Here is a 13,557-nt window from a genome sequence, read left to right on the forward strand (position 1 = left end):
GCTTAAGCACATAAACCAGAGGTTGTCTCCTGGTCATCCTCACCACACCTGGATTCTTACCTAAGATCCATCTGGTTGTACTCTCCCAAGATGATTGTTTCCATATGGCGTGGGACTGTGCCCAGACCTTCACTCCTTTCTTTTCGCCTTGACTGCCTGTACTATGTCGTTAGACAGCAATGTTCACTTGCCAGCTTTAGGGTTTCTCTCTCATTCATATGTGCGTCTCTTCTCCCCATCTAGACTAGATCATTGGGGTGAAAGGCCATGTCTTATATCACCTTGTATTTGACAAAAGACATAGCTTGTCCGAAGTGGGTACTCACTAAACACTGATAATTCTTTGAGATTTACAGGATAGTTTGAAGGACTACTTCTCACTGATTAAGCATATAGTGTATTAAGTACACACCTGATTTCTGAAATATGCCACGAACAAAGTACCTCTTCTATATTCGTAAGACTTCCTCACATTAAGTGAAAGGCTGAGAGGCTTTTGGTAGCATTTATGTACTTATTAAGTTATTTACATGGTCTGGACTTTAGTTAATATTTATGATTCCACACAGAGCAATTCAGTGAGATTACACGGATGAAAAGATATCTCTTTGTTGGTAATGGAATGCATTCAAAAGTCAGCAAGGTGGCCTTCCGTATACAGTTTCTAAAATGGATCCATTACATTATAAACGTTAATGTACAGAGTTAACTTGATGTATATGTTTCACTAGAACATAAACCTTTTCCCTTCATAGAAGAAAGTATCCCTTATATCTGAATTAGTTCGTTGAAATTTTATAATGAAAGTCAGCTGTGGTTCCAGGAAACAGCTGGTGTTTTCGCCTCTCCACTTCCACAAAGAAATATGCAATGCATCAGGAACAAACTATCTCAAAACCATAAATTGCTTAAGTCTTCTTCATGTGCAGACAACAGTGCATTTCAATGGGAGACATTTGATGTGTGTTTAATTTTTACAACAGTTGTTAATTAAAACAGTATATAACTATAAAAATATGCATGGATGCTATGTAATATGAAGAGCACTTTACTAGGTGCTATAAAATATAATTTAAATATGGTCTTCTGGGAAATTTTAATAAATATAAAACACTGGTTCTCAACCATGGGGTTTGTTTGAAGATCATCGGGGAACTTGTACAAATGACAGCAACATAAAAGTCTGGACTCTATCCCTAAAGATTCTATCCAGATGGTTCTAATGTGTACCCTAGGTTATGAATCTAGAAAAACAAAAACAATTATGCAATGAAGCAAGACTCAACCATAACTTTTTTTGATATATGAGCATAATCTTCTTCTTCATAAAATATATATATTATTAAAATCAGGTATATTCTGAATTTTTTGACATAAAAATACATTCATTTCAAATGTAGTGAAAGGTTTGATAACGATCCACAACAGTGCAATCTTTTATCACTTGATCAGGATTGTATAAAGCTATTCTTTAATTTGAGTTTATAAACTTTGAATAGTAAATAACTCTTATTTAAACTGAATTTCTAGAACATACATAATTTTTTCTGTTGTAATGTGTTCAGTCACTCAGTCATGTCTGACTCTTTGCAACCCCATGGACCATAGCCCATCAAGCTCCTCTGTCCATGGGACTTTATAGGCGATAATAGTGGAGTGGGTTGCCATTTCCTTCTCCAGAGGGTCTTCCTGCTCCAGGGACAGAACCTGTGTCTCTTGCATCTCCTGCATTGGCAGGCAGATTCTTTACGACTAGTGCCATTTTACTAAAAGCTCCATTCATAAAAACTGTAAGAAATTTCAGTGTTGCATTAAAAAGGATGTCATCAATGGATGACATCCTGTTTTGATATGTATACAATTTCCTTACATTGAAAACAGACATCAAAGCAAAATTGGTGTGTTATATCCCATGGAAATATACACAATTATCTTCACTCCTTTTGTAATTTTTAGCATAACTTTTTATTACAGTTTATCTTACAAACTTTATGAATGTATCCATTTATTTGATACATTTCCAGTTTTTTCAATTTCAATATTTAACTAGCCATAGAATTTTAAGGGTTCAAGATCACTTAGGACAATCTCTCAGTTATATGGATTTATAGCCTTTGAGTTGTGTTGTTGACGTGAACTCTATCTTTTGAGAAGCACTGTGATGCAGACACATGACTGATCAGCTGACCAATGTTTACTGCAGGATTAGAACCCACACTCAGACTGATTCTTAAGTCATTCAGAGAGACCAACATTTCTAGACCTCTCTCCAACAACAGGGCTCTTCTTGCTTTTAGGGTCCTTGCTCTCTAGGCATTTTGCCATACATTTAACTTCCAGATGAAAATGTTGGTATTTTTTTCTCACAAGTCTCTTTTTATACAGTGAAAGAGAATAAAATAAGTCATTACCATTTTTTTCACTTAATTCCAAAGAGGACTGTAACTCAGCTTATACAGAAGGCTATGGGCTTGTTTCCAATTATCCTTATGCTACAAGACAGGTAGCATTTCTTCCCGCTGAAATAATTTCCAGTTCCTTTCTCCCTAACATCATCTCAGAGATCTAACATTCTGTGCCTTATTGTACTCACGAGCATAATCCTTCACCTAGTCAACCTAACGCAAATCTTTTCTAACTCAGTTCCCAGGACCTTTATACTGATATTTATGGAAGGTTCTGTCTAGGAACAGATCTTATAGGATACAAAAGTATCCTCAGCCTGGATACTGAGAAGCTTATTCAAATTAAGTTCCATTGGCATATATCACCTAGAAAGGCCTGGGCTAGTAGTATTTATGTTTCATTGGCATATGCATGCATGTGTGCTCAGTCACTCAGTCATGTCCAACTCCTTGAGATGCTATGGACTGTAGCCCATCAGGCTCCTCTGTCCATGGGAATTCTCCAGGCAAGAATACTGGAGTGGGTGCCATGACCTCCTCCAGGGGATCTTCCCGACCCAGGGATTGAACCTGGGTCTCCGGCATTGCAGGGGGATTCTTTACCGCTGAGCACTGGGGAGGCTCCCATTGGCATAGATCACCCAGAAAAACCATAATGCCTGGGCTAGTAGTATTGTAGAGAGAAAGATCTACTAGCTTTGCTATGAAGACCTGTGTTTAATCTATCCTCTGTTTCATAGACCTTGTGTAATGTTAAGCAAGTTCTTTATGCATGCCATGCCTCACTGTGTTCATCTGGAAAGTGGTGTTAAAGGGAGGCTGTGAAAATCCAACAAGATAATATATCTCAAGTAGCAAAAAAATATCTTACTTATGTACTTCTTTGTATATAAGTAAAGTCATTCATATATTAATATTTCCACATTTCTTAATCTTATTGTGCCATCAACAGCTAGAATCCAATCTAAATATTTTAGTACTCCATTTTTTAAAAAATTTCTATTTATTTATTGCTAAGGCTGCATGGATCTTAGGTCCCCTGACCAGGGATGGAACCTGTGCCCCTGCAGTGAAAGCACAGAGTCCTAATGACTGAACCACCAGGGAATTCCTTCTTAATACTATTTCAAAAGAAATGCTGTTAATCAAAATATTTACCAACATTTATAGCCAATAATTATCAATAAATGAGCTAATGCTTTTCAATTCTGCAATCCAAACTTTTGGACTATTTAAAAAAAAAAAATATAGTAGATTGGGTGTGGAGTTGGGTGGCAGAAGAGCAACAAAGAAGAATAACTATCTTTTTATGTCTGTGGAAAATTTTTAAGGTCATAGAGTGGAAAGTTGATGGGCGATCTAAGAATGTAAAAGAATATTTCCCAGAGGTTAGTCACCAGCTGGTTTTTATCCTTAGTAAGACAAGAACAGGAGGAAATTAGCTTAGATTTCATTTGGTTTAGAATAATGGAAGCAAGCTATGAAATCTAATTCCCAAGGAATCTTTTCGTCAAAATAAAATAGAGACTTACTGCCTACCATGATTTCAGGGCAATCCTGACTTTAAGTATGAGAAAATACTAGATGAATTTATAGTCATCCATCTCTATAATCCCCAGCAAGAGAAGAAAACAAGCAATTATGAGTCGATTATGGAACAGGTGTTTTCACTTGTAATCATTTCATCTTTACTGGAAATTATTTTTCCTGCCTCACAACTGAAGATGCACACAGAGTTTAGTTTGCCCGGATCACTCAGTTAATGAAAAACTGAATTAGAACACAACCCTTACCTATCTCCAGAGTCCATCGTGGGCGCTGTGCCAACCTATGAGCCTTCCTCACCCTGCCATTCTTAATTTCAATCCTTATTATTTTTAAAAGGACATTATTCCCAATATGTAGATTTATTTCATTGTTTATTTATTTAAATTATTTTATTTGGATTATTTCCAAGATTTATAGGTATCTGAAAACCAAAGTAAACTGGGAATACAGCTAGTATTTACTGAGCTACCTAATATATGCCAAACACGTAAGAACTCTACACATAATGTCTCATTTGGTAATGACAGCTACCATTTGAGACAAGTACTATTGTTATCCTCTTTATAGATGGAAACATAAGCCTCAGAATATATGCTAAGAGTTAGAGATGTGGATGGACTTTGAGACTGTTATACTGAGAGAAGTCAGTCAAAAAGAGAAAAACAAATATCATATATTAGTGTATATATGTAGAATCTAGAAAAATGGTATAGATGATCTCATTTGCAAAGCAGAAATAGAGACACAGATGAAGAGAACAAGCGTATGAACACTAAGGGGTGGGAGGGAAAGGGGTGGGATGAATTGGGAGGTTGGGATTGACATATACACACTACTGCTATTATCTATAAAATAGACAACTAATGAGAACCTACTGAATAGCTCAGGGAACTCAGTGCTCTATGGTGACTTAAATGGAAAGGAAATCCCAAATAGAGGGGATATATATATATAAAGCTGATTAACTTTGCTATACGGTAGAAACTAACACAACATTGTAAAGCAACTGTACTCCAATAAAAATTAATTAAAAAAAAAAAATAAGAGAGCCCATGACCAAGGGACTAAAGAAGGAGACTTTTAACTTTAAGAAGGAGGACTTTTAACATCAGAGGCGGCAATGGGGTCCTAAGCATTTTCACCCTGGAGCACCTGCTCAGGGATGGTGAGAATCAGGCGTAACAGGAAGTCACACCACAGGGCATCCAAACCCCCACACAGATTTCAGTTTTAGTTTTCAGCAAGTCATAGATACTTAGAAGTAAAAAAGAACCAATTGAAATCATCTGGTCCAATCCCTTTATCTTATAGACAAGGAATTTGAGGATCAGGGCGAGGTTAAGTACTTTCTCTAGGGTCAGAAAGCTAATTAGTGACAGAGTTAGCAATAAATCACTTCCATGAAAAGACATGCTTTCAAAGTGAATTCAATTACCTCCACTCTAGTGGCTATTAAGAACACCCATGTAGCTAGACAATCTCCAGTGTTTTTGTAGTCTATGTAACCCAAGAGGATCTAGAAAGAACTTGGCAACACTGAGAATCTAAGTCAACAATCTTTAAAATGTGCTACTTTGAGTCAATTCATTATTGTTAGGGGCGGTGCTCCTACCAACTTCTGTTCCAAGTTATAGTTTCAGACTGTTACAGTAAACACCCAAGTACTTCCAACTCTTCTCTGGTAGATAAAAGATATATAACATTTCAGATATATTTGGATATAAAGGTAAAATTATTTTGGTATTTGTAAATTTTGGATGACAAAATCCCAAAGAAGAGGATTCTTATGATTTTACCACATGATCTTTTTTTCCCAGAAGGTCAAAAATCATCTGTCTTGTCAATCGTGATAAAATTCACAGATGTCAATGGTAATACACTGATGTTAAGAAAAGTGAAAGGAAAGTGAAAGCGAAGTCACTCAGTCATGTTCGACTCTTTGCGACCCCATGGACTGTAACCCACCAGACTCCTTCGTCCAGGGGATTTTCCAGGCAAGATACTGGAGTGGGTTGCCATTTCCTTCTCCAGGAGATCATCCCAACCCAAGGATTGAACCCCGGTCTCCTGCATTGTAGGCAGATGCTTTACCGTTTGAGCCAAATAACCAAATACAGTGTTGCAAACTATTTAAGAGGAATGCAAAGTATTTTTACACAAAGCATACTTTTAAAATTAATTTTTTTCAACATACTAAATAAATCTATCTGAAAAGCCAAAGCTTGCCTTTAGGAAATATGGTTAAATTAGTAAAAGATAAACGGGAAACAGAAAACCTGAACAAGTACTATGGAGTTGGAATGAAAATGGATGAAAATACAAACAATTGTTCGGTCAATGGTCAATAATAAATACCTACTAGTCTGCCACAGAATAAAGTGAAACAGAAGGTAAACACACAGTGAAAGAATGAGAACTAAAGCATGGAGTCCGTGTAAAAGCATCCTGATGACAAACCAAAATGCTATTTCTATCAGGGGGAAAAATCATACCAGTTAAAATATATTTTGAAATATCATTTCAGGGGGAACAAAAGGAAGTAGACTGAGAAGAAAGCACTCTAACAGTTGTCAAATTATGTAGTTTGACACTGAGAATTCCCACATTTTACTAAATTTAGCTTTGAAGTCTTACACATTTTCAGAAATAGAGACACATGTTTCAGAATGTGTTAATGCTAAAATTTTCCATTTGATGGTGTCCTTTCATTTAAGAAAGAAGAAGGAATGAATGTGATGGTGAAAATGGGCAGCAGTGTTCATTTAATATCGTGTATAAAGTCACGGTTTCATGCTGTGTGTCTAGCATAGGAAAATTGATTTTTGAGTGACATTTCATGGGTATACAGTACTCTGGGTTCAAGGACATTTCATGGGTATTCAGTGTCAATCGTGCTTAGATTTCCTTATCCCAGGAAACATTCCCCCAAATTAAACCACACAGATTTATGAATGCCACCAACGGAAAAGAGCAGCAGCTTCTAATTTAATGGCAATAAAAGATATGCTGTCCAGTAGCAAGTAGAAAGCATAGGATTTCCCTCCTTGTGTCTACCGCTGAAGAAGAGAGAGATAAGAGTGCTTTTTTCACTCAATTTCAATTTTTCCAGAGCAGAAAGTTCTGAGTGGCCTGCCTAAATGAAATAAGTGACAATCCAGGTTTTATTTAGAATTCTGTCTGGAAAAGGTTGGCTGGTTTGGAATCCCACAGGAACCCAGAAACCTAACAAGATGTTCAACAGATTAGCAACTGTGTATCACTAGTGATCAACATAATTTTATTTAGCTACTTTATTTAACAAATGCTGTGTGCCAGGCACTGTTCTAAATTACAAATATTAAACTCCTTTGATTAATGGTCATAACAGCTCTCTTAGAGAACTAGTATGTCCATTTCTCCAGATGAGAAAACTGAGGTACAGGACAGTAAATAATTTGCCCATGATCACACAACTAGTAAAAGAAATCCTCTCTTAAAACTCAGCAATAGTCAACCTTCTAGCATGACGCTCTTCCTTTTCTGGGCCGTCAGACAAAAATAGCAGTTTTCAATGAAAAGTTGTTTGGAGAGCAAAACTGAAAATACATAGACTGATAATAGAAATTGAATTTATTAAGAGTCCTCTGTATTGGATACTGTAGCAAGTGCTAATAAAATTTTTTTAAGCCTGTCATTTAATCTTTATTCTAAACAATACCATTAGGAAAGCACTATTTCTATTTAAATAGTGAAACTGAGTTTTACGTACCTGATGAATAACTTTCCTGCTGTTCTATGACTAATGGAAAGAAGGATTCAAATCTGGCCCATCCAAATGCAGAACCCACCTACTGCCTTCCTACTAGGGAGACATCTCCTTTAAGGGGAGATGACTAAGGATGATGATTCAACCTGGATGTTTTTCTTTTTCCTCCTCTTTAACACAATAAGCCATCAACAACTATTTATTAAATTGATTAAGACATCAGATTTAAACAGATGAATGAGGAGTTTAGTTTATGGGGAGAATCCACTGACACGAAAAGCTCCTCAAAAAAACTGATAGCCCCAGCATCTAGCAGAGTATATCCAATTATTAATTGTGATAATGATATTATACCGACTAAAGAGAGTAGAGGCAGGATGAGGAGGGGACAACAAGAGGATGAGATTGTTGGATGGCATCACCGACTCAATGGACATGTTTGAGCAAGCTCCGGGAGTGGGAGATAGTGAAGGACAGGGAAGCCTGACATGATGCATCCATGGGGTCGCAGAGTTGAACATGACTGACCGACTGAACAACAACAAAAGAGAATGGAAAGAATCACTTCCTCTAAAAAATTTTAAATATGGGGTAATGTCACCTATTTGGCAAAGCTCAAATAGGGTCATGCTTAAATATGAAGAGATGAGCTGGAGGGTGAATCTCAAGAAGGAATCACAGAGATGATCTCCTATGAGAAGTGTGGTTTTAATATAATTTACCAAGAATTTTTTTTTCACAATCTCTGTATATGCATCAGACAACATCAACATTTTCAAGTCATAATTTTCAACTTTGTTTGCTATCATCAAAATATAAATCAGTAAAATGGAATCACAAGTGAACTGGAACCATCAATAATTTATATCATAACCCAATCTTTCCTGTAGATTGTTATTTTCCTTTCTTATTTTATAATTTTACAAATAACTTACCTTATTATTTCATACTTTTAGTAGCAAATAATTTTTTGTGTGTGTTGTTCAGTCGCTAAGTCATGTCCGACTCTTTGTGACCCTATGGACTATAGCCGACCAGGCTCCTCTGTCCATGAGATTTTCCGGCAAGAATACTGGAATGAGTTGCCATTTCCTCCTGAAGGGGATCTTCCCAACCCAGGGATCAAACATGCATCTGCTGCATTGGCAGGCAGACTTTTTACCACTAAGGCAACAAGGGAGCCCCATTCATGAGAAGTAATTGAGTTTAAATTTTAGTCACCAACTTTCTGCCCTGCAACCACAAAAGTTTGTATAAGCTCTGCTCACCAATCTGCTACCCTCCCTCACTCAAAACCCCTCTTGTTCAGGGTAAAGAATTTTTGTCCTCTTACAGATCTTCAAACATGAAAAAAAAAAAAGATTTCCAAAGTCTTTCAAGTCACTGAGATTCCTCTTTATACTTTTGAAACAGCAATGTGAACCCAAAAGTACTTAATTCTAAGCATATCCTTAGATAATAGATGCACACATAGCTGAGCATTACTATAATATGCTTGTAATGGGAAAACTAAGAATTCTCAGATGAAGTACCAAGCAAATACCTTACACAGAGGGTCAGAACATATACTGCCATCCCTTAAGTGTAGACAGTTGTTTTTATTTCATTCAACTTAATTACTAGCATTAATAAAAACAAGAAAAAAAATGCATTTATGTAAGTGGTTAAGAACTTCACATCCTATCAATTAACATTTGCTGAAAAATGAATCAAGGACCTGTTTTGTGAAACATGTGCTTAACCAATAGTTTTATACTTGACCTTTAAGCCAGGTTCCAGTTCAATTTTCTAGAGTGACACACAGCATGCATAACATTCTCTTTTCTGAGAAAGGCTTTTCATTGGTTTAAGGGAAGCACTCAGGCACTATTAATATTAAGCATATAAGACTAGAATCTGCATTCTCCTTTCACAAGCAAAAAACAGAAACTAACACTGCATGGAGGTGAATGACTCATCCACAGTCACACTGTTGGTAAATTTGATGGTAAAAATATCCTACAAATATTTAGGACTACTTATTTAATTCAATAATCATTCTCCAACCTACTCCTCTTGCCTCTCTAAGTAGTTATGAGTCATTCTATAAACAAAAGGCAGATTTGTGCCACTGGAGAAATATATTAGAAATTAACAAATTTAAATCACTTTATAGAACGTGCTCAATGTTTCCATCTCTGCCAGAATGCTTTGAGGTTGGCAGGAAAAATGGAATGACTGACTGCCTTTTCACGGATGAGGAAACAAGGACAGGCAGCATTATTACCCCAGAGTGACTTACTTGAGACTACATAAAGAGACCATATAAGAGCTCTTTAAACCTGCATGTTTCCTTCTAGATTCTAGAATCTAGAAGCTTCTCCCTTTCTTGTATCTACACTGCTTTACCACATAGTCTCAGTTCAGTTCAGTCGCTCAGTTGTGTTCAACTCTGCGACCCCATGAATTGCAGCACGCCAGGCCTCCCTGTGCATCACCAACTCCCAGAGTTCACATAGTCTAGGGGACGACAAAAAGTCAGCAGTAGCTGGCCTTCTGACTGTCTGCAGTATTTTGTGTACATTGTGTAATTCTATCTTATTCCTTCTTGTGTCTTGTCCACATCTCCCACAATCTCACTGTAGGTTCTTTGAGAGCATGGATCATATATTCAACCTCTATGGAATTTCCCAACAATTCCTAGCACAGAGCCAAGGACCTCTAAGTTTTTAAAAATACCTATTCATTCACTAACTAGATGTAAGTTTTGGGAGACCTATCCCTGAAGGAAGTGAGAATTAGATAAGAATTAGATGCCACAGGCAAATTAGCTTTATTACCCAATTCTGTGTTTTTCAATACTATAGAAATTCACTACAATTTTCTCATTTTCCTATTTTCAAAAAAAATACTGTAACAATTACTTTAATGAAAATATGCAGTATTTTCTTTTTTTAATTTTATTTTATTTTTAAACTTTACATAATTGTATTAGTTTTGCCAAATATCACTGAAGCAGATATTATGAAACAATATTTGAGGGAAATGTAAACTTCCTGGATAGAATTTATTGATATACAAATATATTATTTTAAATTGTAATTCCAAAAATTCTAATTGTTGAACTGTTACCTCAGAAATAACCAGAGGTGTACAAATGCATCCCAAAACTTTAACCTTTAAGCATATAAAATTAGGAGACAAAACATAAAATACTAGCTACAACCCAAGTTTCTTGCTAAATTCAGTGACTTTTAGGACAGTGGGTGATTCAGATAAGCCGATTTCTTGCTCTCTAAGTAACTTTTGAATAACTGAAAATCATTTCTATAAATTTATTATTTTCATTTTAAGAACAATTTCTCCTCCATTCATACAAATTAAGTTTAGCTTGTGCGTGAATCACATACCTTTATGACATGATGCTTTTCCTGGAGCATAGGAATCTTAAACATTTGGCACCAGTATGTTGTACCTTTGTTTGGGATGGAAACCTATCTTAAAAATAAATAAATAAAAAGGAGAAGGGGACAAAAGTCATATTGGCTTGACATTCTATTAAAAACAATAATTTAAGTAAAAAAATGAAACACAACTATTATACGGTTTCAATAAACCCATCCCTAGAATCATAAAAACCTGAAAACAAAAAAACTTACGTCTTGATTGACCAGGTCAAAGTATGGTATGGCTGTAGACAACATACTGGTTTTCTCAGGATTCAGTAACCGCAGACTCTTGGTACCACGATTGGATTCATGGTACTTGGGACCTGCTTCTCCCACATCTTCATGGTGGTAGGCCCAGATCACCCTTACTGTGCTCTCCTGGTGAACAGAAATGGGTAGGGTTATGTCTCATGACAGCACTTTCTTTACCATTGAATTGAGTTTAATGAATGCTACCTAAAGCAGGATACAGAAGCAAAGAAAAGAGCATGACATTCAGGGTCTCAATATGGTCTCTCACTTAATTGATTTGATTAAGTCTTAAAAATCCAAATAGATGAGTTCCTTTTTGAAAGAAATCATCTCTTCAAGATAAAATATTCCAAAACATATTTTGGAAGATATTATGCAAGATATATGTTTTATATATGTTATATGATATATATGTTATATTTGCAAGATAATATGTTCCAAAACATTGGGTTGGTCAAAAAATTTGTTTGGGTTTATAGTAAATTGTTAACAGAAAAACCCAGGTGAACTTTGTGGTCAACCCAATAGAATGAAGGACAAGTGACTTAGTAGTTATCCTTTCATGCTGATAGCAACAGTAAATCATTGTCATGCAAAAACTCCAAACACTGAAAACAAACTAGTAGTTACCAGGTAATTACTCTTGTTAAGTAGCAGGAGTTTAGGATAATTAAAACCTGTTTCAATGCTATGGAACATTTTAAAGAAAACAAATAAATATAATGAAAGTTAAAATGACTTCCCAGGTCAGGATTTTAATTTTCACAATAGATTTTTCCTAGACTCTAGGCCAGTCACATGTATGAATTTAGAGAAAGTGGAAATGCAAGAGGAACTTCTGATTCTGGGTTGTTTGTTATCGTAGAATCTAGGTGTAATCATTTCATGAACTCTGGGAATTTTCAAGGGACTGAGGCATTCCAACTAGGAAAAGTGCTGTCAGGTGAAACTGGTTGCCCAAAGGGTGGTGGGGCAGCGGGGAGGGTGTGCTGGGATATAAAAAAATAGTTTAGTACCCCACACATAAAGATGCCTTTGTCAGATCTTTATAATGAGAACATTGCAAATAAATAACATGGTAACGATAACCTTATATGAGACAGCAAAAGAGACACAGAGGTATAGAACAGTCTTTTGGACTTTGTGGGAGAGGGCGAGGGTGGGATGATTGGGGAGAATGGCATTGAAACATGTATATTATCATACGTGAAATGAATCGCCCGTCCAGGTTTGATGCATGATACAGGATGCTCAGGGCTGGTGCACTGGGATGACCCAGAGGCATGGTATGGGGATGGAGGTGGGAGGGGGGTCAGGATGGGGAACACGTGTATACCTGTGGCAGATTCATGTCGATGTATGGCAAAACCAATACAATATTGTAAAGTAATTAGCCTCCAATTAAAATAAATAAATTTATTCTAAAAAAAGAAAATAAACAACAAAACAAAAGCTATTCATTTTAAAAGTTATATTATTTCTTAATAAGTCAAATGACTATAATTATTATTACAGTTAAAGTATAAGAGCACTGTATATTACATAAAAGTGGTCCTTGTTGTTGCACACATTTTTCTTCCTCTTTTACTCTTTATGCAGAATGTTAATCAAAACTGCCTCAGATTTTTACATTTCCATTTTTAAAGTTATGAATTACAATTAAAAAAAAAAGGTAATCTTGTTGGTCTATACAAAATGAAATTGGTTTCAGAAATTCATGGAAAGTTTCAAAGTACCACATGAATTATAGATCCTCTAAATATTTAATTTGCATATGCACAAAGATGTTAATTTTTGCATGATGCCTGACAATAACAAATCTTGTATAACATGTTGACAGGCAATTTTCATCAGTCTACTATTCATCTTGACTTCAGAAATTCACAAAAGTGAATCAGTAACAATTCAGATGAATTATAGCCTAGTATTTAGTATCATAATTCTCTCTTATGTAATATGATTTCTTCCAACCTTTATCAATTGCTTATTTTCAAACTTTATAAAGAAGCTACAATCTTTTATAGATAAAATCACACATACTTTAAGCAACTCTTCCAAGTTTTAGATTCACACAAAAACTGCCTTTATTGAAGTTTATAGTCATAGGTGGCCCCCCCCACCCCAATCCATGGCTTCTAAGGAGAATTCAAAAATATTCCCAAAAGATTATGTGACTTTG

The 13,557-nt window shown here is 35.8% G+C and overlaps 1 protein-coding gene across 3 annotated transcripts in view; it reads right to left on the reverse strand.

Moving 5' to 3' along the window:
• Positions 1-13,557, reverse strand: part of MOXD1 (monooxygenase DBH like 1) — a 97,595-nt gene that overhangs the window by 56,872 nt on the left and 27,166 nt on the right. For all 3 annotated transcript variants that reach the window (XM_086316559.1, XM_086316558.1, XM_086316560.1), the window contains exons 3-4: positions 11,337-11,504; positions 11,088-11,171 (exon numbers count right to left, since the gene is read on the reverse strand). In XM_086316559.1, the coding sequence (XP_086172685.1) occupies positions 11,088-11,171; positions 11,337-11,504 (252 nt within the window). The remainder of the gene's footprint in view (positions 1-11,087; positions 11,172-11,336; positions 11,505-13,557) is intronic.

This window comes from Bos grunniens, chromosome 9 (genome assembly GCF_055505025.1).
Source record: "Bos grunniens cultivar Pamir isolate PY7600 chromosome 9, Bosgru_T2T1.0, whole genome shotgun sequence".
Classification (NCBI taxonomy): domain Eukaryota; kingdom Metazoa; phylum Chordata; class Mammalia; order Artiodactyla; family Bovidae; genus Bos; species Bos grunniens.